General features: G+C 48.2%; 1 protein-coding gene across 3 annotated transcripts in view; it reads left to right on the top strand.

Moving 5' to 3' along the window:
* Positions 1–13,100, top strand: part of NR4A1 (nuclear receptor subfamily 4 group A member 1) — a 42,364-nt gene extending 29,264 nt beyond the window's left edge. For all 3 annotated transcript variants that reach the window (XM_081181397.1, XM_081181398.1, XM_081181399.1), the window contains exons 2-7: positions 88–917; positions 5,982–6,111; positions 7,465–7,616; positions 8,754–8,956; positions 9,976–10,154; positions 11,600–13,100. In XM_081181397.1, coding sequence (XP_081037523.1) covers positions 88–917; positions 5,982–6,111; positions 7,465–7,616; positions 8,754–8,956; positions 9,976–10,154; positions 11,600–11,856 — 1,751 coding nt within the window. In that variant the 3' untranslated portion in view covers positions 11,857–13,100. The remainder of the gene's footprint in view (positions 1–87; positions 918–5,981; positions 6,112–7,464; positions 7,617–8,753; positions 8,957–9,975; positions 10,155–11,599) is intronic.
* The last annotated feature ends 6,748 nt before the right edge of the window (positions 13,101–19,848 follow it).

Raw genomic sequence — 19,848 nt, forward strand, 5'->3', positions numbered from 1 at the left:
GCTCCCTCTCAGAGGACATTATACGACCGACTATCCCATAACTGACAGCCGACTCTCTTCTCTTTTCCCTCTCCCCTTTGCTCCTAGAGATGCCCTGTATCCAAACCCAATATGGGACCTTGCTTCAGAGCGGAGGCCCCTGTGAGCGCTACCCAGCGGACCTCTTGACCCCTGAGCTTGGCAAACCCACCATGGACCTGGTTAACACAGAGATCACTGCCGCCGCCACCTCTCTGCCCAGCTTCAGCACCTTCATGGACAATTACACCGGCGAATTCGACGCTTTCCTCTACCAGATCCCAGCCGCCAACCCCACAGCCGCCTCCTTCAAGCTGGAGGATTTCCAAGTGTACGGCTGCTACCCCGGCTCCTTCAGCAGCCAGCTGGACGAGACGATGTCCTCCAGCGGCTCGGACTATTACGGCAGCCCCTGCTCCGTCCCTTCCCCTTCCACGCCAAGCTACCAGACTTCCCAGGCGCCATCTTGGGAGAACTCCTTTGGGGCCTATTCCCCCACGCATGCCTACGAGGGCATGAGGCCTTGGGCGTCGGCGGCAACGGAGCCTCCCAAAAGTAGTTCCTCCCAGCCCTCCTACTTCTCCTTCGGCCCCTCGGCTCACAGCCCCGGGGTCCCTCCGCAGAGCCCCCTGAAGATGCAGCCGCCCACCCACCAACACTTGGTGGACGGAGACGTCTTCTCTCTTCCACAACCTTCCTCGTCGGTCAGCTTTTCCCCTTTGCCGCTCAGCCAGGCCTCGCCGGTCCTGGACGGCTCCGGCTTAATGGACAGTTCGCTCTCGCCAAGCAAGGCGCGCAGCCCGGGGTCCAACGAGGGGCGCTGTGCCGTGTGCGGAGACAACGCCTCGTGCCAACACTATGGTGTCCGGACCTGCGAAGGCTGCAAGGGGTTTTTCAAGGTAAGAAGAACAACTTTCTGGCTCGCCCTCAAAACTGAGAACGTTCTCATGTGCTGGTGGTGGCGTTTTTCAAGCTATATCTATGTTTAATGCACTTAACTCCCCCTCCCCAGAGGATTCTGGGAATTGTAGCTTGCTATGGGTGCTGGGAATAGCTCTGTGAAAGAGTAAACTATAGTTCCCATGATACTCTTTCTTTTAAAAAAGGGAGAGTCATGTGTTTTAAATGTATGGGGCGTGCTTCTGTGTGCTGGATGCTGCTAGGCAAGGCATTCCAGTCCTCCATGTGTCTCTAGAGGCAGTGCAAAGCATGCTGGGACTTTTTGGAGGAGGAGGAGGAGAGAGGGAGGAAGCCTCTTCTGTTGACTGCTACAGGGATGAGTCATCGGACCTTTCCCTGGCCTCTCCAAATAAAGGAGGTCTTTGTGAGAGCTCTCTGTCCCCTCACAGGGGTAGGTGGCAAGAGCATTTTTGGAAGGTTGGAGATGAGCTTTCTGCAGGCTACGGGACCTTTAGGAAGCCCTCCATCTCTCAGAGGCTGAAAAGTTCGCATTTGTTCCATCTAGTAACTTTCCACAATTAAACCCACAAAAGTTAGGAATGGAGTTGTTTCCTGGAGTGCAGAATTCCTTTCTGCTGCAAGCAACAGCCTGCACACATCTCCACAAGTAAATAGACCAGAGTAGGCATGGGTGGGAAGGGGACCTGTGGCCCTCCAGAAGGGGACCTGTGAGACTCCAACTTTGATCGGCCCCAGCCAGCCTGGCTCAATGGTCAAAGGGATGATGGGAGTTGTAGTCCAACAATATCTTGAGGGCCATATGCTACTTGTCCCTAGACTAGGCCCTGGCTCTTAGCTGAAAGTTCAGGGAGATGCTTAAGTAGCCAAGCAGTCTCTATGTATTAAGCCCTCGGTATTGATCTCCTGGGACGTGGGTGGCGCTGTGGGTTAAACCACAGAGCCTAGGACTTGCCAATCAGAAGGTCAGCGGTTCGAATCCCCGTGACGGGGTGAGCTCCCGTTGCTCGGTCCCTGCTGCTTCCAACCTAGCAGTTCGAAAGCACGTCAAAGTGCAAGTAGATAAATAGGTACTGCTCCGGCGAGAAGGTAAACGGCGTTTCCATGCGCTGCTCTGGTTCGCCAGAAGCAGCTTAGTCATGCTGGCCACATGACCTGGAAGCTGTACGCCGGCTCCCTCGGCCACTAAAGCGAGATGAGCGCCGCAACCCTAGAGTCGGTCATGACTGGACCTAATGGTCAGGGGGTCCCTTTACCTTTATTGATCTCCTGGCCAAGAAAGACCTACCCTGATTCTGGTTCTGAGAATTCAGCAGGGGAATTCTGAGAACTTCCTCCTCCCTGCAAATCTTCTCTCTGGAGTCAAGTTGATTTAATATATGTATTCTGCTTATAATAGACAGTAGAACCATAGATTTGGAAGGGACCCTTAGGAACATCAAGTCTGACCCCCTGCTATGTAGCTGTCCCATACAGGGTTCGAACCTGCAGCCTTGGCGTTATCAGCACCATGCTCTAACAACAAACACTGCGATCTCTAAACAACAAGAACAAATTAATCAAACACAGTAGCGTATAGACCACTGTTTCCCAACCTTGGGTCTCCAGCTGTTTTTGCACTACAACTCCCATCATCCCTAGCTAGCAAGACCAGTGGTCAGGAATGATGGGAACTGTAGTCCAAAAGCAGCTGGAGACCCAAGGTTGGGAAACAGTGGGATAGACCAAGCAACAACAAATTAATGAAAACAATTTAATTGGATTAACTGTAGTGACTCTGGAGTCACTGGCCTGTGGCCAGGAGGAGGCTGATCTGCTAACAGCACAACCCTCCTCCCCATTTCCTAAAGTTCCCACTTCTACTGTGGTTTTGGAAAATTATAAACATATACATTTAGAAGCTTGGAGGTGATAAACTTCAGGACACAAAACCTCAGTGACAGAGGAGTAGGGAGGGAGTTAGTGAACATAAGCAGATCTTGCAAACCAAACCAAGAGGGCCTTCTGGCGGGTCCCTCACAGTGAGAAGCCAAGTTACAGGGAACCAGGCAGAGGGCCTTCTCGGTAGTGGCACCCGCACTGTGGAATGCCCTCCCATCAGATGTCAGATGTCAAAGAGAAAAACAACTACCAGATTTTTAGAAGACTTCTGAAGGTAGCCCTGTTTAGGGAAGCTTTTAATGTTTAACAGACCACTATATTTTAATATTTTGTTGGAGGCCGCCCAGAGTTGCTAGGGATACCCGGCCAGATGGGTGGGGTATAAATAATAAATTTGGACCCTGGCATTTCTACAAGAGAGGCAGTGCCTGAGCACCCTCCTGTAAGTCTAGGTACTTAAAAGCAGCAGATGTGTCTAAGGGTATATCTGTACTACAAACCTGTTTTGTTTAGTACCACTTGAAGTCTCGTGACTCCTTCCATGGGACCCGTAGCTTTGTGAAGATGCTGCAAAGTCATTTTGTTTGTTTGTTTAACCCTTATATGCCAAAATGGCTTCTAAGTCCTTTTACAACTATGGAATCCGTTACAAAATCTATGCATAATTAAATTACACAGAGCATTGCAGCATCTGTTATTAAAATGTACAATAAATCAAGGCAGTTAAAAAGCATGGTAATCAAAACACAGCTGAAACAATAAGGTCAGACGTTCAAGTTCAGGGAAATGTGTCCCTGAGCAAATGGGTCTGCAGGATCCGTCGGAACGCCAATACTGATGGGGTCTCTCACATCTCGGCAAGGAGGGTATTCCGCAACGCTGGTGCCACAAGGATAAAGCCCGTCTCCATGTTACCACAAGCTAATAATCATCTGGCCGTGGCAAAACTTAACCGGGTTCCATTTGCTGATCACAATGTTCTTACTGGGCAGTGGAGAGGAAGAAATTCCCTATGAGATTCTTAGCTTGCCTCCCCATTGCAGCCAAAGCGACGGAATAGCTGTGATACCAACTTGTTTGTGGGTAGACGTGGCCTCATGCCAATTGTCAAACGGCCAGATCTCCGAATTTGCAAAGCTCTGGGTGGGTGGCTGGGGACATTTTGAATCCTGAAACTTTCTGAGCTAATTCTCTTGGCCAAACTTGAATGGCGGGGATCCATGTTGTCCCTGTCGCTTTGAAGCAGCCATGTGACCCGTTGCTTGTAATTCAGGTACTTTACTCCTGTAAAATAGCCGGGAGGAGGAGGTGGCGGCATAGTAAATGCTTGTTTACTTACAAGATTTATATAATTTTTGGCTGGGCGTGCAGCAGACCCAACATTCAGCTGCTTCAAAATGCTCAGATTTCTACCCAGAGTTGTTTGATTTGCATTTTGAACGGCCCCATTTGGGATGTGTGACTTTCTAACTTGTCCCACGACCGGGAGCTCCAAATATTATTATTATTATTATTATTATTATTATTATTATTATTATTATTATTATTATTAATTTTTATTTATACCCCGCCCTCCCCAGCCAAGGGCAGCCTCAGGGCGGCTAACAAGCAATAATAAAAACAAGTTGAATGAATACGACTTAAAAACAAGATTAAAATACAATATTAAAATGCAGCCTCATCACAGGAGGAGAAAGAAAAAAGAAAGAAAGAGAGGGAGGGAATCAAATTGGCTCCAAGCCAAAGGCCAGGTGGAACAACTCTGTCTTACGGGCCCTGTGGAAAGAAATCGGATCCTGCTGGGCCCTGGTCTCCTGAGGCAGAGCGTTCCACCAGGCCGGAGCCAGAGTTGAAAAGGCCCTGGCTCTGATTGAGGCTAATCTAACTTCCTTAGGGCCCGGGACCACTAGGGTGTTGCTATTAATGGACCTGGAGGCTCTCCGTGGGGCATACCGGGAGAGGCGGTCCCGTAGGTATGAGTGTCCTAGGTCGTGAAGGGCTTTAAAGGTCAAAACCAGCACCTTAAATCTGACCCTGTACTCCACCGGGAGCCAGTGCAGCTGGAAAAGCACTGGGTGAATATGCTCCCATGGCAGAGACCCCGTGAGGAGCCTCGCTGCAGCATTCTGCACCCGCTGGAGTTTCTGGGACAGCTTCAAGGGCAGCCCCGCGTAGAGCGAATTACAGTAGTCAAGCCTGGAGGTGACCGTCGCATGGATCACTGTGGCCAGGTCGGGGCAGGAAAGGTAAGGGATGCGGCTGCTCAGACCTGCCCCCTTTTTAATGCATATTGCATTAAACTGTTCTCCAGTTGCATGAATGCAGAAAGACCCAGATCTTATGCATACCACACAAAGACCTTTCAGACTTTTAGTGGTTGAGGTGAGCCAATCGCAGATCTTGGAGAGAGGGACGCTTCGGTTTCTCTGACGTCAGACCTTCTCAGTGCCGTTTCCATTTTTCATCACCCCATTTCTGTGGCATTATGGTAACAGTAATAATAATAATAATTTTATTATTTATTATTTGTACCCCGCCCATCTGGCTGGGTTTCCCCAGCCACTCTGGGCAGCTTCCACAGAAACCAAAAATACACTAAAATATCACACATTAAAAACTTCCCTGAACTTAAGATGACTTCTGAATGTCAGGTAGTTGTTTTTCTCTTTGACATCTGGTGGGAGGGCGTTCCACAGGGCGGGTGCCACTACCGAGAAGGCCCTCTGCCTGGTTCCCTGTAGCTTTGCTTCTCGCAATGAGGGAACCGCCAGAAGGCCCTTGGCGTTGGACCTCAGTGTCCGGGCTGAATGATGCGGGTGGAGACGCTCCTTCAGATATACTGGGCCGAGGCCGTTTAGGGCTTTAAAGGTCAACACCAGCACTTTGAATTGTGCTCGGAAACGTACTGGGAGCCAATGTAGGTCTTTCAAGATGTGGAAATGTGAAGGCACAGCTGTGTCTTGAAGGTGCGGCCGCCCTCAGGTGGCATACGATTTCTGTCGTACCCTTGTGAAACTGGAAACGGCAGGGTTGTAGGAACACTGCAATAAATAAACCGGCCTTTTGTCTTTTCTCGACACCGAGCTTGGAGATGCCCCGTGTGTTTTTGCGCATATGCGTGTGATGAGTCCTAAATGTCCCCGCTGCTCTTCTGTCTCCCGCAGCGCACTGTACAGAAGAACGCCAAATACATCTGCTTAGCCAATAAAGACTGCCCTGTGGACAAGCGGAGGAGAAACCGGTGCCAGTTTTGTCGTTTCCAGAAGTGCCTTGCTGTGGGAATGGTCAAAGAAGGTAAGAGACGTCCCTGTTTGTTGAGTTTGATGTGCAGGTTAAAGTGTTAATAAGATCAGGGGTTTAATCGGCTTGTGGCCTGTGTTATTTGCCCAAGGCAAGCACCTTAATGCGTTTGGTCCTTGCAATCACTGGCAGATTTAAATCTCATTTTACAGTCATCAATGTCCATTGAAGCAGTCAGGAATATCTGCTCTTCAGCCGTGAATTGTCAGAAGGATTAAGGAGTGATTAGGTTCTGCGCTGATGTGATCTGTGCCATATTTTGACTGGGTGCACTAGTTAACAACAGTCTGCTAGTGTCATTGCCTCGCTCTGGCCAGAGAGATCTACATAAAGGGGTTTGGGGCTTTTTAAGTGTGGGGTCAGGAGCAGAATTATTCAGAGCAAAGAGCCAATGAGAGAGGACATGTAAATGACTTAGCATGAGGGGAGGAGAAGCAACTCTTGTCGCAAGCTTCCTTTGACTGTCCAAGACCAGCACTTGAGATGTCAAACGGGCATGTGGAACCTGCAGCCCTCCAGATGCCGTGGGACTCCAACTCCCATCAGCCCCCAGCCAGCTTGGCCAATGGTCAGAGGTGATGGGAGTTGTAGTTCAGTAGCATCGAGAGAGGTCTCCCACTTAATACAAGTATCGCATTCCGCACTTCTGTTGTGCAGTTGTGAAATACAGTGGTACCTCAGGTTACAAGCACCTCGGGTTGCAAACACTTTGGGTTACAGACTTCGCTAACCTGGAAATACAGTGGTACCTTGGGTTAAGTACTTAATTCGTTCCGGAGGTCCGTTCTTAACCTGAAACTGTTCTTAACCTGAAGCACCACTTTAGGTAATGGGGCCTCCTGCTGCCGCCACGTCGCCGGAGCCCGATTTCTGTTCTTATCCTGAAGCAAAGTTCTTAACCCGAGGTACTATTTCTGGGTTAGCGGAGTGTGTAACCTGAAGCGTATGTAACCTGAAGCGTATGTAACCCGAGGTACCACTGTAGTACCTCGGGTTAAGAACTTTACCTCAGGATGAGAACAGAAATCACGCAGCGGTGGGAGGCCCCATTAGCTAAAGTGGTCCCTCAGGTTAAGAACGGTTTCAGGTTATTAACAGACCTCTGGAACGAATTACGTTCGTAACCAGAGGTACCACTGTACAGAATACCCCAACCCGCCATCTTGCGAAACGTACCTAGCATACAGCAATTAGACCAATGCCTACTCCACTTTGGCCGGGATCCAAATTCCATTCTGCGATTAAAACCTTCCTAAGCCCCACGGTTAATCCTGTGGATAGTTCCCGCACATCTCTGCTCCCCACCTCTCTGAATGTGTGTCTTTTTTCACTTCCTCCTTCCCTCAGTGGTGCGGACGGACAGCTTGAAAGGCCGGCGTGGTCGTTTGCCCTCCAAACCCAAGCAAACTCAAGACACTTCTCCAGTCAGCCTCATCTCCTCTCTTGTGAGAGCGCACATAGATTCCATACCCAGCGCAACAAAGCTTGATTATTCCAAGGTACTTACTGATCTGCGTTCCTACCGTCTGTGGCACTCGTGGCTGACTTGGGGTGGGGGCGGCGGGAGGAGAATGTGCCAGGCAGATAAACTAAACACATTTGTACTTTGTTCCTTGTGGGATGTCCCAAATGGTCCCGTGGCAGGCTGAAATGCCCTGAAATAATGGTGCCATTTTAAGTGCCTAGGTAGTCTAACATGCCATGGAATGACTTGGAGCAAAGGGCTAGGGAATTCAGCAGGGCGAAGCCCTTCCCAACAGATGCCGCAGGTCCTGTTAGTGGAATATTCCTGAGCTGAAGGGGGGGGGTTGTCTTTGGATACACCTTCCAACCCCAAATCAGCAGCCTAGACACTTGAAATGGCTCGTGACACTTGAAATGGCTGGAAAAGACATTAGAAATGGCTTGAAATGGCTCGTGAGCAGAGAATACAATATATTGGGGTAGGACAGCTGGGGGGAGGGGGGAATCACACCTAGCAAACAATGCAATCCCTTGGGTTTCAGATAGAATGTGGGAAAGGGTAAAGGGACCCCTAACCATTAGGTCCAGTCGTGGCCAACTCTGGGGTTGCGGCACTCATCTCGCTTTATTGGCTGAGGGAGCCGGTGTACAGATTCCGGGTCATGGGACCAGCATGACTAAGCCGCTTCTGGCAAACAGAGCAGTGCATGTAAACGCCATTCACCTTCCCGCCGGAGCAGTACCAATTTATCTACTTGCACTTTGAGGTGCTTTCGAACTGCTAGGTTGGCAGGAGCAGGGACCGAGCAACGGGAGCCAACCCCGTCGCGGGCATTCGTCTACCCATGTGCTATCTGAAACCCGAGGGGCGCAATGGTTGCCAGATGTGAAATACATTGGCATTATTTTCAGCTCTCCTATGCCATTATTAGTAATCTCTGGCTTGAGATGCATTATTTGGCCATTCAAATGAGAGTCTTGAGTTCATCAATCTTGATTCCTCTCTATCAGCGCTAGCAAGGAGAATGTCATTGTGCTGGTGGTAGTGTCTACACTCCTGCCTGTCTCTCCACCCCCTCCCAAAATAAAATGAGTGTGTTATCAGGGATGGGGGCCATGAGCTGGGTTGTGCCTGCTCTTCAACCTTTTTGCTTGTTTCCTCCCCTCCCCAGTTCCAGGAATCTGTCTCCTACCAGTTTGAGAAGGAGGACTGTGTCGACGTCCAGCAGTTCTACGACCTGTTGACAGGCTCGATGGACGTCATCCGGAAATGGGCGGAGAAGATCCAGGGCTTCCTAGAGCTTCCGAAAGAGGATCAAGACCTGCTTTTGGAATCTGCATTTTTGGAGCTCTTCATTCTCCGGCTAGCGTACAGGTAAACGTGCAGCAGCAAGGCTGCCGTACGAAACCCACAGTGATCCGCTTAGCCTCTAAATTTGGGGCAAGCTCAGTAGGTCACCTCGTATCGGGTTGCAGGGACGGTGGCAGTACGGCAAAATAAAACAAGCAGATGCAAGAGGAGAAGGGAATCCTCCATATATAGACCCAGGGCCCTTGAATTGAACATTATTGCATTATGGGCCCTCTAAACATCTGATAGGAACGCGGGTGGCGCTGTGGGTTAAACCACAGAGCCTAGGACTTGCCATCAGAAGGTTGGTGGTTTGAATCCCCGTGATGGGGTGAGCTCCCGCTGCTCGGTCCCTGCTCCTGCCAACCTAGCAGTTTGAAAGCACAAAGTATAAGTAAATAAATAGGTACCGCTCTGGCGGGAAGGTAAACAGCATTTCCGTGCGCTGCTCTGGTTCGCCAGAAGCGGCTTAGTCATGCTGGCCACATGACCCGGAAGCTGTACGCCGGCTCCCTCAGCCAATAAAGCAAGATGAGCACCGCAACCCCAAAGTCATCCGCGACTGGACCTAATGGTCAGGGGTCCCTTTACCTTTTTAGACATCTGATAGGGGACGCTGTGAGCAAAGGGAGTCTTTGTTTACAGTCTCTCCTTCCTTACTCTGGAAGGGAAGGGCTTCCGCGTGTCATGCTGGGACAAGGGAATTGTGGGAGAGAGAAGACCACAGGTGCTGGTTTTGCCCCAAAGTGGGTGGGTAGGAGAGCCCAGTGGGAGCAGACATGGCTTTCACAGCCAGTTCAGGAGGCTCCTCGACTCAAGACCTCTGTCTGGAACAAATGCTGTGCCTTCCTGTGACCCTGGGATTCCAAGTTCCAGTGAAGCAGCAGCATTTGGCAATGAGCTCCAACTGCCCAGTCCAAGCCAACATTGCCCGGCAAACTCCCATGGCTTGCCCTGCTGGCTCTATGCCCTTCCCTCCAGTGGCCGACACACACTGTCCAAGTTTCAACTTAAACCGTGCTCTCTCTCTCTCTCTCTTGCAGGTCCAAGCCAGAAGAAGGCAAGCTGATATTCTGCAACGGGGTGGTGCTCCATCGGATGCAGTGTGTCCGAGGCTTTGGAGAGTGGATCGACTCCATCATCGAGTTCTCCCAGAGCCTCCACCGCATGAACATCGATGTGCCCTCCTTCTCCTGCCTCGCGGCGCTTGTCATCATCACAGGTAGGCCCGGCGCCCACATCACTGGGGTGGTACTCCGGGGTGCACAGGCGAGGCTGCAGAAAGTGCAGGTTGAGAGGCAGGATCGAGGAACCCCGGATCTCTGGAAGGGAGGTGCTTAAGGCTCCCAATCAGTTTGTGACATCTCTAGGTGCCTTCAGGGAAAGGGATAGATCAGATCTACTTGCTCTGGGAGGGAAGCGGGTGGCGCTGTGGGTTAAACCACAGAGCCTAGGACTTACCGATCAGAAGGTTGGCGGTTTGAATCCCCGCGACAGGGTGAGCTCCCATTGCTCAGTCCCTGCTCCTGCCAACCTAGCAGTTCGAAAGCACACCAGTGCAAGTAGATAAATAGGTACCGCTGTGGCGGGAAGGTAAACGGTGTTTCCATGCGCTGCTCTGGTTCTCCAGAAGCGGCTTAGTCATGCTGGCCACATGACCCAGAAGCTGTACGCTGGCTCCCTTGGCCAATAAAGCGAGATGGGCACCACAACCCCAGAGTTGGTTATGACTGGACCTAATGGTCAGGGGGTCCCTTTACCGTTACCTTTACTTGCTCTGGGAGGGAGGGGTCCAGCAATATCTGGAAGGCACCACCGCTCCAGTCCGTATGGCCCAGCCAAGGCGTGGCTTGGCAAGGGAGGGAGCCTGTCGTGGGGGCACCCGGTTGTGCCCCCTTGCGCCCTTTCAAAAATCTGCACCCAGGGACACAGTCCTCCGGGTCCTTCCTACACTACATCCCAACACCTGAGTAGCATGGAACACCATGAGATACTTATGGGACCTTAGGGAGTCCAACATGTCTCACTGCATCAGGGAGAATAATAAATAAGAATAATTTTTTATTTACACCCCGCCCTTCCCGGTTCAGAAAACCGGGCTCAGGGCAGCTAACAACAAATTTAAAACACTTATTGATGCAACAAAAAACAGCCTAAAATACAGTATAAAACGTGAATAGCAATAAATTCAAAAATCAAATTAGGGGGAAAATCCATCCAATAAACATTAGGTGATTACCAGGGCTAGCTGGCTAAATTAGTCCTATTTGGGCCAGCGAGGAGACCAGGGGAGAATTAGCTGTAGGATCCCGGAGCGGGTAATCTTAATAAAAAGGGGAGAGGGAGGGAAGGAAAGATCAGGCTGAGTTCAAATTGAAAGCCAGGTGGAATAGCTCTGTCTTACAGGCCCTGCGGAAGGAAGTTAAATCCTGCAGGACCCTGGTCTCATGGGACAGAGCATTCCACCAGGTCGGAGCCATCACTAAGAAGGCCTGGCCCTGGTGGAGGATAATCTGACTTCCTTAGGGCCCGGGACCTCTATGGTTATTTAAGGTCCTCTGCGGGGAGGAGAAGTCCTTGGTTCGCTCTCATGTTTAACAGCTGCTTCCCTATTATTTTCTTGCTGCCGCCGCCATCTCCTCCTTCTCTTCGCCGTCTCCAAACCAGACCGCCATGGGTTAAAAGAGCCAAAGAAAGTTGAAGACCTCCAGAACCGCATTGTCAGCTGCCTTAAAGACCATGTGACTTCCACCACCAACGAGCAGCTCCACCCGAACTGCCTCTCCAAGCTGCTGGGCAAGCTCCCCGAACTCCGCACCCTTTGCACTCAAGGGCTCCAGCGCATCTTCTACCTGAAGCTCGAAGATCTGGTCCCCCCGCCGCCCATTGTGGACAAAATATTCATGGACACACTGCCTTTCTGAGGACTCCGAAGGAAGGAAGGAAGTTGCCGTGAATCAGTGGTTCTTCCTGTTTGGGGGGAGGGTGGCTTTATATATATATATATATATTTGGGGGGGTGGCAGATGGACAGAAACTGGCAGAGGGGATTTCCTTGCCACCCCATCACCTGGAGGGGACTTTGCAGGGACATTTTTCTCCCCCAGAGACATTACAGAGGATGTTTAAAAATTTTAAGCCTAGTGGTCGGAAGATGAAGGCCACTAGCGTTATCATGTCTCCACACACCCCTTTCTCCTTTCGCCCACCCTTTTTGATCTTGGAGTTTAGTGGGACATTGCTCTCCTTCTCTCGCCTCCTCTTCCTCTCTCTGAACGTCGGACAACTTTTTTTGGGAGTTTGTGTTCTTTTTTTAACCTTGTGGGGAGGGAGGGGGGAATATCCCGGTGTGCCTTCTAGGGTTACATGCACAATATCCCTAAATAATGCTGCCTTTCCCATGTAACTTGCCAACGGCTCCACACGTGCAATGCGACGCCTAAATTCCATACAGTTGCACAGATCAGCTTTGTGTAATACATGTGGAATATGTTGGTGTTTTGTGTTTTTTGTTGTTTTTTTAATAGTCAAAGGCTGGTTAGGGATTAAAAAAAAAAAAAAAAGAATTGCCTTCTCTTACTTTATCCATGTTCCTGGCCCTGGCAAAGAATTCCCTCTCAAGTATGGGAACTGGATGAGGTTTTTTGTTTTTAGTTTTTCCAACTCCCTTCCGTAAAAGCTGCTTGCAATCTCGAACTCGGTGCAACTTGGGGGAAGTGGCGGTCCAGTTTTCGCCGTAAGCAGGCACATATCCCTCAGATAGCTTGTTCTTCCCACCTGCCGCTTCGTCAGGGGCGGCCAAGTTTTGTCGGATGGTGTTTTTGTGTTCTTTTTTGTGTGTGTAAAAGTTGTATATAAGAGGATGGGCACGTTGGCTTTGTAAATACAGATGAATGGATGATTGAATGAATGGCAGAGGAGGGAAAGCGGGGGGGGGTGGCGGGCTCTTCTGTATGAGCCGCTGAGAAATGTGCTTCGCCCTAAATTTGCAGGACACCTTCTGCCTTTCTGTGTATATAACTTTGTATTGTAAAGTCTGCCAAACTTTTTTTTTGACATTTATATTTGTCTATCCCTCCTTTCCAATTTCCAGTATGTGACTTTTTTCCAATTATTAATATATATTTAATATATTGAATTAAAAAAAAACACCTGAGTAGATGTACTTTAAATGCGACTTGGTTTCTTTGCTTGATCGCGAGACGTGCGTGTCGGTGTAAACTGAGCTGTTTGAAACAGGAGTTTCCTTTTAAAATGAGACAGTCTCTTTCTGGGTCTCCTGTCCTAGCTTACCTTAACTTGAAAGGTTAAAGCGGGAGTCAGGCACTGCCTCCCTATGACATGTGGGCACTTTTGTGTCGCCGTCTTTCCTGGTCAAACAGGTTTTGTGAAACATAAGCTGCTGCTTTTCACAAAGCGTTAAGACGATTGTCCACTTAGCCCAACAGATCTGCAGCTTCTCTCTCTCAGAGAAGATGGCCAGGATCGAACCTGGAGACTTCATGTACCGTATTTTTTACTCTATAGGACGCACTTTTCCCCCTCCAAAAATTAAGGGGAAATGTGTGTGTGTCCTGTGGAGCGAATGCAGGCTCCTTGGCTTCAGCGATAGCAATGCGAAGCCTCCGAAGCGCAGAGGGAGCGTTCCCTCCGTGCTCCGGAGGCTTCGCGTTGCTTTCGCTGAAGCCTGGAAAGCAAGAGGGGTCAGTGTGCACCGACCCCTCTCGCTCTCCAGGCTTCAGAGATAGCCGTCTGAAGCTTGCAGAGCGCAGCGCGAGTTCTCGCTACGCTCCGCAGGCTTCAGGTTCCTTTCACTGAAGCCGGCAGAGCAAGACTCTCGTGCTGCGGGAACTCACGCTGCACTCCGAAGGCTTCAGGGATAGCTGCCTGAAGCCTCCAGAGGCTTCGGGTTCCTTTTTCTGAAGCCGGGAGAGCAAGACTCTCCCGGCTTCAGCAGAGAGGGAGAGCTATGCAGCACCCCCTCAGCCAAGCGGGAGAAGAAATGGAAGGGGCTCCGTTTCTCCTGCCGCTTCGCTGAAAGGGCGCTAAGCAGAGAGGGGGAGAATTTTTTTTTCTTGTTCTCCCCCTCTAAAACAAGGTACATCCTATGGTCGGGTGCATCCTATAGAGTGAAAAATACGGTATGTAAACCTATGTGCCCCTATCCCTGAGCTATGACCCCAAATACAGATAGGTAGCCGTGTTGGTCTGCCATAGTCAAAATAAAAAAATTCCTTCCAGTAGCACCTTAAAGACCAACTAAGTTAGTTCTAGGTATGAGCTTTCGTGTGCATGCACACTTCTTATCTGAAGTGTGCATGCACACGAAAGCTCATACCTAGAACTAACTTAGTTGGTCTTTAAGGTGCTGTGCATGCACACGAAAGCTCATACCTAGAACTAACTTAGTTGGTCTTTAAGGTGCTACTGGAAGGAATTTTTTTATTTTGACTATGACCCCAAAGTCGGTGCACCAACAGTAAAAATGCCAGGTGCGTTCACTCCCCCAAGCAGGAATCTCTCGCTGTCTTCAGCCTAAGCAGCTGCTCTTAATGAAAATATAAATAGCATTACTTTAAAAAGGGGTATTCGCTCATTAAGAACAAATCTGATAAAATGATAGAACTTGCCAACTTTGAGGTGGCTGATATCTCCATCCTTAGGCAAGCAAACTTTGATCACTTTGAGAAGTAACACTGTACACATTCTGCTTAAGAGGTTTTGAAAATCATAGAATCGGAGAGTTGGAAGGGACAAGTCATCTTGTCCAATCCCTGGCATCCAAACATCCATGACAGATGGCCTCCCAATCTCTGCTTAAAAGCCCCCACAAGGGAGTCCATTCCACTGTCAAACAGCTCTTGCTGTCAGAAAGTTCTTCCTGATGTTGAGTCAGAATCTTGTAACTTGAAGCCATTGGTTTGACTCCTACCCTCCAGAGCAGGAGAAAACAAGCTTCCGCCATCTTCCACGTGGCAGCCCTTGAGATATTTTGAAGATTGCTATCATGTCTCCTCTTAGTCTCCTCTTTTCCAGGATAAAGATACCCAGCTCCCTCATACGTCTTGGTTTCCAGGCCATTGATCATCTTGCTTGCCCTCCTCTGCACACGTTCCAGCTTGAAAAGGCAATCAAAAAAGCACAGAGGGAATTTATTTCATATTGTTCATGTATCTATCCTGTGAATTGAGACGCAAAGTTCCACCGGCTAATGGGAGCCATTGGTATGTGACAAGCTTTCTGTCCTGAAGTAGAAACAGTGCTGAAAATGGGAGACAACACTGGCAGAAATGACTGGCAGAATCCGGGACCAGGAAGAAGAGTCAGTGGAAGAAGATTGGAAGAAATTTAAAGATTACTTACAGAAATATTGTAAAATTAACGAATGTTAGAATGATGTTGGATAGAAATTAAGTGGTTTCTAGCTGTAATGCTTTAAGAGAATACGAAACAAAGGTCTATAAATGGGTAAAAGCTTAATGGTAAGGATTTGCTGAACTAATAAATTTAAGTGGAATACAAAAAAGGGAGGTATGAGGAGGTCCGGGGAAATAAGCTTAAGGAAAATAAGAAACGGAAAATTAATGTGTTTTTAACTGTTTTTATTTTGCATTTTTCTTTTTCTTTTTCCATTTTTATTGTAATGTGTGAAAAAAATCTTTATAAATATCTTATAAAAAAGAAAAGAAAATGGGAGACAACATTGCGTATACTGTAAGAAGAGAATGGGGCCTGGAGATCGGTGACCTGGAAACTCACTCCTCACGGATAAGTTCTCTTGAAAGAAACATTTGAGAGAAAGGGAGAGAGGGATTCATGCCCTATTTGGATATGACAGTTTTCTGCATTCCCTGGTTAAATATTGCAGGATGCAACCACAAGCTGCCACAGAAGACAGCCCTTATCCACCAGTTTTTCTCTCTCTCTGCGTTGCCTCTTTTTCATTCCGGCCAGAGGGCAGTTTCAAACACCACAAGACGACCCCTACAAATTTAATAAATAATAATAATGCCATCAACTGTGTGCAGCTGGGAAGCAACCCATGTGTAGATATTCACCTCAATTACCTCACATGTAAGCAAGCCCTAAAGGATCTTCACTGGCTCCCAGTATGTTTCCGAGCACAATTCAAAGTGGTCTGACCTTTAAAGCACTAAACGGCCTCGGCCCAGTATACCTGAAGGAGCATCTCCACCCCCATCGTTCTGCCAGGACACTGAGGTCCAGCTCTGAGGGTCTTCTGCCGGTTCCCTCATTGCGAGAACTGAGGTTACAGGAAACCAGGCACAGGGCCTTTTCGGCAGTGGCGCCTTTATTATGGAATGCCCTCCTGTCACATGTCAAACAGATAAACAATTATTTCACTTTTAGAAGTTATCTGAAGGCAGCTCTGTATCAGGAGGTTATGAACATTTGACGTTTTTGATCCTGTTTTTATTTGTGCTGGAAGCCGCCCAGAGTGGCGGATATGCAGAGTATACATAATAAAACTACAGTGGTACCTTGGTTCTCGAACGTAATCCATTCCAAAAGTCCGTTCAACTTCCGAAACATTTGAAAACCAAGGTGCGGCTTCTGATTGTTACAGGCGCCCTGGAAACAATAGCCAACAACCACATTGAATGTTCAGCTTCCAAAAAACGTTGAAAAACCGGAACACACGCTTCCAGGTTTTCGTTACAGGTAGGTAGCTGTATTGGTCTGCCGTAGTCGAAACAAAATTAAAAAATTCCTTCCAGTAGCACTTTAGAGACCAACTAAGTTAGTTATTGGTATGAGCTTTCATGTGCATTCTGAAGAAGTGTGCATGCACACAAAAGCTCATACCAATAACTAAAAGGTAAAGGTAAAGGGACCCTTGACCATCAGGTCCAGTCGTGGCCGACTCTGGGGTTGCGGCGCTCATCTCATTTTACTGACCAAAGGAGCCGGCGTACAGCTTCTGGGTCATGTGGCCAGCATGACTAAGCCGCTTCTGGCGAACCAGAGCAGCGTACGGAAACGCCGTTTACCTTCCTGCCAGAGTGGTACCTATTCATCTACTTGCACTTTGACGTGCTTTCGAACTGCTTGGTTGGCAGGAGCAGGGACCGAGCAATGGGAGCTCACCCCGTCGCGGGGATTCGAACCGCCGACCTTCTGATCGGCAACTTCTAGGCTCTGTGGTTTAACCCACAGCACCTAATAACTAACTTAGTTGGTCTCTAAGGTGCTACTGGAAGTAATTTTTTTATTTTGTTCCAGGTTTTCAGCGTTCAGGAGCTGAAATGTTCAAGTGCCAAGGTGTTTAAGAACCAAGTTTCCACTGTATTATTACTATTATTGTTTGGCCATACAATCTCGACTGCAGGCTGTTTCTAAGGCAGAATGATTTCTGTGTAGGGATGCCACTGCATTCTCAGAGTAGTTCTGAGGAACCACCCTTCCAAGTGTCTCCTCCAAGCCCGCTCCTCCTATGTCACGGGTGGGGTTCAAGGCCTGGCACCGATGTGGCTTGCCCAGTGTTCCCTGCCAAGCCCCACTCGGCACCACCTGTGGTGCAGATTAAGAAGGGGCTATTTGGGTGGCAGAGATAAGCCTGGCATTTGTCAGCTCAGTGGGGGCTCCCCCACCCCACCTCCCATCAGCCCGTTGATAGCAACAGATCTGACACAGTAGGGTCCCCCTCCCTTTAGGCAATGCCTGTGTTCCACCAACTGGAATGTTTAGCCTACAAGATGCATCTAAACAGCTGTTCTGGATCACACCAATGGTGAACCCATGCCCAGGACCCAGCCTGCAAAGAGGGATCTGGCTTCAGAAAGCAGTAGCATAACACAGATAATTTTTTTTAATTAATATTTTTATTGAAAAAATAATAATTATAAAGAAATAACGTGATACAGAGAAAAAATATGCGAGGTGAACAAATATGTATATAAGGAAGAGAGAGAGAAACAATATGCAAAAATGCAATGTAATATACTCCCATAAATTCTTAAATACAGTGGTACCTCGGGTTACAGACGGTTCAGGTTACAGAAACCCAGAAATAGTACCTCGGGTTAAGAACTTTGCTTCAGGATGAGAACAGAAATCGTGGTGCGGCGGCAGCGGGAGGCCCCATTAGCTAAAGTGGTGCTTCAGGTTAAGAACAGTTTCAGGTTAAGAACGGACCGCCAGAACGAATTAAGTTCTTAACCCGAGGTACCACTGTAAATTGATATAGTCTTCCCTAATGCGTATGTAGATGTTAATAGCCTACTACATTCGGCACAAACTCATTCCAAACATTGTCAACTTTATCCAAACAAAGTCTATGCCTGTAAGCACTCGGTTCATAAGTTGTCATATTGTCGGCCCATTGATTAAAGGGGATCATATCTTTAATTCTTCCAGTTCATCAGTCTCTCTTGGCCACCATTAGGGCACGTGGAATCAATTCTGGTTGCCCCATTGTTAATTTCCATACAATAGGTATATAGTTCAAAAGAATACACTCCTCTGAAAGATTTGACTTTTTTTGCAGTCATAGTTGCACAGCCCAGCATTATCTCCCAGAATTTGGTTAAGTGTAGAACACAATACAAACATATGTTTCAGGGAGGTATTGTCCCTGCCACATATCCAACACAGAGTTATCTTAGCTAGTCCTTTTTTATACAACCTTAAAGGAGAAAAGATTCCAAGTACAGTGGTACCTCGGTTTACGAACCTAATCCATTCCGAAAGTCCGTTCTTAAACTGAAACCATTCTTAAACCGAGGCACACTTTCCCTAATGAGGTCTCCCACCACCGGTGCCCTTCCACCGTTCGGATTCCGTTCTTAGACCAAGGTAAAGTTCGCAAGCTGGGACACTGCTTCCGGTTTTGCAGAGTTCATAAACCGAATAGTTCGCAAACAGGGCTGTTCGTAAACCGAGGTACCACTGCAACTAAGGTATTTACTGAATCTTAAATTAAGACTTATACAACAGAAAACAATATTTAGCACAGCACAGAGTAGCAATAATCAGAACTTGCTGCTTCCTGCTACCCACGCCCATCTGGCAGCTTCAGATATTAAGGACAACTTAAGAACGAAAGCAGATGCTCAGAGAATCCTAGGATCTCTTTATATTTTTTAACGTGCCAGCTTATTTTTCTTGTCAAATTTCAACCTGCCCAGAAATTTATGCAAGAAAGCGTTTTCGATTAACAGTCTGCTGGACCCAGGAGTGGAGAAGTCTTAGAAAGCTTTGGGAAGGTGGGGACATTTGGGCCTCACAACGGCCTAATTGGGGCAAGATCTAGGAAGACGTGCTGTGTTCAATAGGCCTGATCCGTTTTGTTTCTTTGAATAAAGAGTTAACCTTACCTAACACCCTGTGAGTTACTGCTGACCTGTTCCAGCCACTTGCCCTGACAGGAAGATTTGAACTAGGCAAAAACTCTTGAGGAAAAAGTGGAACGAGGCTTGAAGCATCCCATAGGTCTGCATTTGATCTGCATGCTGATATAAACAATTAAAAATCAGCATGTATACCTAGTTCAGTTTGACCATAGGGTAGAAATTCCTTTGCTTAAACAAGAAGGAAGGAAGGAAGGAAGGAAGGAAGGAAGGAAGGAAGGAAGGAAGGAAGGAAGGAAGGAGGGGTTGTTTTGACTTGTTTCAAAATTATTCCTTACAAAGTGTCAAAGGGATTGCATCAAATGATCCTGAAATCAGTGTGTTTTATGTCTTAGAATAATAGAATTGTAGAGTTGGAAGCCCCCTGTGAATCATCCAGCCCAATCCCATGGCTATGCAAGACTATTCAGCTGTCCCACACAGGGATCGAACCTGCAACCTTGAGGTCCAGTGCTGAGGGCCTTCCGGCAGTTTCCTCGCTGCGAGAAGCCATTATATGACAAGTCTGGGCCAGTCCTTTGTTACAAGCAAATTAACTTGCAGTGA

Source organism: Podarcis bocagei, assembly GCF_964188305.1.
Source record: "Podarcis bocagei genome assembly, chromosome: 2".
Classification (NCBI taxonomy): Eukaryota; Metazoa; Chordata; class Lepidosauria; order Squamata; family Lacertidae; genus Podarcis; species Podarcis bocagei.